The 4,065-nt window shown below is 61.5% G+C and overlaps 1 protein-coding gene across 1 annotated transcript in view; it reads left to right on the forward strand.

Annotated features, from left to right (window-relative positions):
- Position 1: 1 nt before the first annotated feature.
- Positions 2-4,065, forward strand: part of CPZ (carboxypeptidase Z) — a gene marked incomplete at its 5' end in the record, with an annotated part of 16,820 nt that continues 12,756 nt past the window's right edge. Inside the window, 3 exons of the mRNA XM_015594853.1 lie at positions 2-26; positions 2,980-3,012; positions 3,857-4,060. Coding sequence (XP_015450339.1) covers positions 2-26; positions 2,980-3,012; positions 3,857-4,060 — 262 coding nt within the window. The remainder of the gene's footprint in view (positions 27-2,979; positions 3,013-3,856; positions 4,061-4,065) is intronic.

The raw sequence follows: 4,065 nt of genomic DNA on the forward strand, positions 1-4,065 counted from the left end.
GTGCGAGCCGGCCTGGGGTTCTGCGGGTAAGGCGGGGCGTGCAGCGCCGGGAAACCGGGAACTTCACTTCGCATTACCCATGGCCCGGGAGAGGTACCCCGGTGGGCGCCCTGAGACCTTAGACTGGCGGTCTGCCCAGGAGGGGGCACTGGGCTCTCTGAGCGCATGGAGACTGGGACCCCAGGGCACAGCGCACGGGCAGCTGAGGGCAGCGGAGGGACGCGGAGCCCCGGCGTAGGGTTCTGTCCCCTGTAAGGGACAGCAGGCGGGGCACCGTGCAGTTGGGGTCTGAGGGGGCAGGTGCCAAGGCTTTGCGTGGGGGAGAGGCCGTCTGAGGTCCCCGGTCCTTCCAGGAAGGGGGTGGCCTCTGGGCCGCAGCAGACTCTTGAGCCCTCCCTTCCAACTCGCTATGATGTGGCTGCAACGTCTCCGGAAGTGGGCGCCAAGGGCCAGCGAGGGGGCGCAGCCCCGGCGGGAACTGCTGGGGGTGGTGGCTCCTGGAAAGCTCTGGGGAGGGAGAGGGGCGGGACCCAGGAAACCCCCAGGGTGTGCGCCTGCCAGTGTGAGCCACTTGAGTGTGGGGCGTGTGGCTTTGCTGGGTTTCTGGTCACCCCACCCTGGAGTGGGCCTGTTTCCTTTCATATTTTAAGATGGGGTTGCACCTGTCCGCTGTCTTCAGGGTCCTTATCAGCAATGAACATCTGTGCCTCTGGGGGGCGGGGTCCGCTTGGGCACAGGGTCCCAGGGTGTCAGATTCAGAATCTGTCGTGTCGGGCTGCTGGATACCAGACCCGGCCCCAGGCCAGGCAGATGGACCCTCGGGAGCGCGGCCTTCCCTTTTCTCCCCCAGCCCGGACATTCATCACCGGTGCCACCTCCGCCCTCCTCCCTCCCCTCCTTTCTGCAGAAAGGTCCAGGCTGGGCACGCAGGTGCACGTGTGCATGCATGCAGGTGTGTATGTGCACGCAGGTGCGTGTGTCCACTCAAGTGTGTGTGCATGTGCATGCACAGGAACGTATGCATGCGTGCATATGTGTGTGCATGTTCAGGTGCACATGTGCACACAGGCGTGAGTGTGTGCATGTGTGTGCGTGCAGGTGTGTGTGCATGCAGGTGTGTCGCTAGCGTTTGAGGTGCATGTGCACATGTGTGTGCATGCGCAAGTGTGTGTGCACACAAGTGCGAGTGTGTGTGTGCACGTAGGTGCACTGTACGCATGTGCACGAAGTTGTGAGTGTGTGTGTGTGCGCAGCTGTGCGTGTGTGCGAGCAGGTGCGTGCATACAGGGCGTGGATGGAATTTGCAGTGTCTTGGATGGACTCTCCCTTGGACATCTGAGACCCTAGGAAATGTCTAGAACCGTAGGCCTCCTCCTCCAGGAAGCTCTCTCTGCTTTCTCTGGCCCGTCTTCCCAGGGAGCACTGCAGCCCTGTCCTCCGGACGCAGCAGGCAGGCCACCCGCCCTCACCGCCCTCACCGCCTCTAGAATAAATCCTTCCCTCAGACCCACCCTCTGTCCTCACCTGTGTGGTCCATGGAAGCCAAGTGCCTTTTCCAGCCCCCAGACAGACGTGGGTGGGCCGGGCAGTTTGAGTCCAGGCTGCTAAATCTAAAGACGATAGCCCAGCCTGGACCCGTCTCTCCCCTCGGCCTTATCCCATGCCTGGTGGAGGTCTCCAGGTTTTTATGGGGAGCTAGGGTCTGAGGTGAATTTCATGCTCCTAGGTCTGGGTTCAAATTCTGACTCCTCTGCTCTGCTATGTGGCCTTGGGTAGATGACGTGACCATTCAGGTTTCTCATCCGTTCGAGGCCACCTGTGCTGGTCTTGAAGCCGGCCAGCCTAAGGTCAGCCTCCCTCTGGCCATTGAAGAAATGCTGACACCTTGTGGTCAAGAGGTGTAACGGTCGCTTGCGGACCGCTGGAAGCGGCCTTTGCACCAGAGCCTTCCAGCAGGATGCTGGCGGCCACGTGTGTAATTTTACATTTTCTAGGAGCCACACTAAAGAGGTTATAAGAAATGAGTGGTTACCTTTAATAACAAAATTCATTTAACCCAATGTATCCAAAATATTGTTTCAGGATTTTTCTCTTAATATAAGAATGATTAATGAAATATTTTCTTTTTTTTTTTTTGGTACTAAGTCTAAAATCTGGTAATTTACAACTACAACACATGTCGGTCTGGGCTCACAGCACTTCATGTGCCGGATAGCCACAGCTGCCTCGGGCCGTCACACTGGGCCCTGGCCAGACAGCCGAGTTCTCTCGTCCCCACCCCAGCCGCTACGCCCCCTGGAGGCAGACACTGGGACTTGCCTATTGTAATGGGTCGAATTGTGTCCCCCAAATACATGTTGAAGTCATTACGCCCAGTACCGCAGCTGTGACTTATCGGGATACAGTCACTGCAAATACAGACAGATTAAAGTGTGGTCGTGCTGGCTTGGGGCGGGCGCTGGATCCTACGGCCGGTGTCCTTGGAACGAGAGGGAAATTTGGACCCAGACACGCCAGGAGGGTCGTGTGAAGACAGAAGCCGTAGTCAGGGTGACGTGGCCACAAGCCCGTGCGGCCCCGAGCGCTGCTTTATGCAGTTTGAGAATTTCGTGGGAACTAGTCGCTCACCTGCTGGTGGCTGGGACTGGGCCGTGGTGGGCGCGTGGGCTGCACGGCAGGCGGCAGACGCTGGGGCGTGTGTGCCGGGCGCTGCGGTCGGCCCATACCACGCGGGCCGTCGTGCTTTTGGCGAGCCATGTGACCTCTATGAGACTCAGTGTGCCCTGGGGGTGACCTGCCGCATGGATGTCAGTGGGTTGGGGTGAAGAATGAGGTGAAGCCAGTGAGTGGCCAGCGGGGGCTGGGCGTCCGGTGGGCATCGGTGAGACACCGTCAGACGGGGCGGTCGCCCGCGGTGCATCGCTTGGGGGACGACCACAGCAGGATGGCACCCCAACAATGCTGGCTTTCTTTTCCCAGGTGGCTGCCACAGGCCGTCGGCCTCGGACAGTGGTACGTACATGGCCAGCCTGCGGGGTCCCTTTACGGGCGCGTGTGAACCCTCCAAGCCATCCGCGAGTTTAGAGGGCTGGGGCCTCGGCTCCGCAGTGAGCAGAAACGCGGCCCATCGTCAAACCCAGACTGCCCGTCAAGCTGCTGGACATGACACAGACGAGCAAGGGAGGACCTTCCCCCGCAGCCCGGGCCCTGCGCTCTGCGGGCGCGTCCCCTCTCCTGCCCCTGCTCCTTCGGGGTCCCCCTCCGTCCCCCTGAGGTCCGAGCTTGAAGTGTGCACCTCGTAGTCACTCGTCCTCCTCCTTCCCCTGGCTCTCAGCTCCTGGCCCACAACCTCCGGCTGAGTCCGGGCCTGGGCCAAGCCCCGCCCCCGGGCCAAGCCCCGCCCCCAAGCCCAAGTCTCCTCCTTCGTAATCAGGTTGAGAAGGTGACCCCATGGGATGCTTGCCGGCCAGCTGCGGGTATCTGGTGTATTTTAACTGGAGGGGCTAGATTTTTTTGAAAAAAAAAATTTTCGCAGTATGAAAGTCAGTGACGCCTGGATGCAGAAAACCCTGGGCGGGCTGGACCCTGCTCCCATTTCAGGGGCGTGGGAGCTGAGACCCAGAGCAGCCGGTGGGTGGGCAGCTGGGCGTGGTCGGTGTCGGCGCTGGTCCTCCCGCCGGCTCTGGCTTCCTCGGGAGGGGCTCTTGTCCTGGTTCTCGCTGGCTGGAATGTGGGGGCCCCTCTCTTCCGGCCCTGGCCCTGGGTCGGCCTGCTTGGGTGGAGCAGGCTCTCAAGTGTGTGCCGTGACCGTGGGTCCTCGTGGGCGGGGCGACCTGGTGACCCTGCCTCCCCGCAGCCACATGCGTGGACCTGCAGCTCCAGACCTGCAGTGACGCCGCCTACAACCAGACGGCCTTCCCCAGCCCCCTGGAGCACCGGTCGCGGGAGGCGCTGGAGGCCAGCTCCGAGTACGTGCTGCTGAGCGTCCTGCACCACCTCCTGGAGGGCCAGTGCAACCCCGACCTGCGGCTGCTGGGCTGCGCCGTGCTGGCCCCGCGCTGCCAG

The sequence above is a fragment of the Pteropus alecto genome, unplaced genomic scaffold (assembly GCF_000325575.1).
Source record: "Pteropus alecto unplaced genomic scaffold, ASM32557v1 scaffold5, whole genome shotgun sequence".
Taxonomy (NCBI): Eukaryota; Metazoa; Chordata; class Mammalia; order Chiroptera; family Pteropodidae; genus Pteropus; species Pteropus alecto.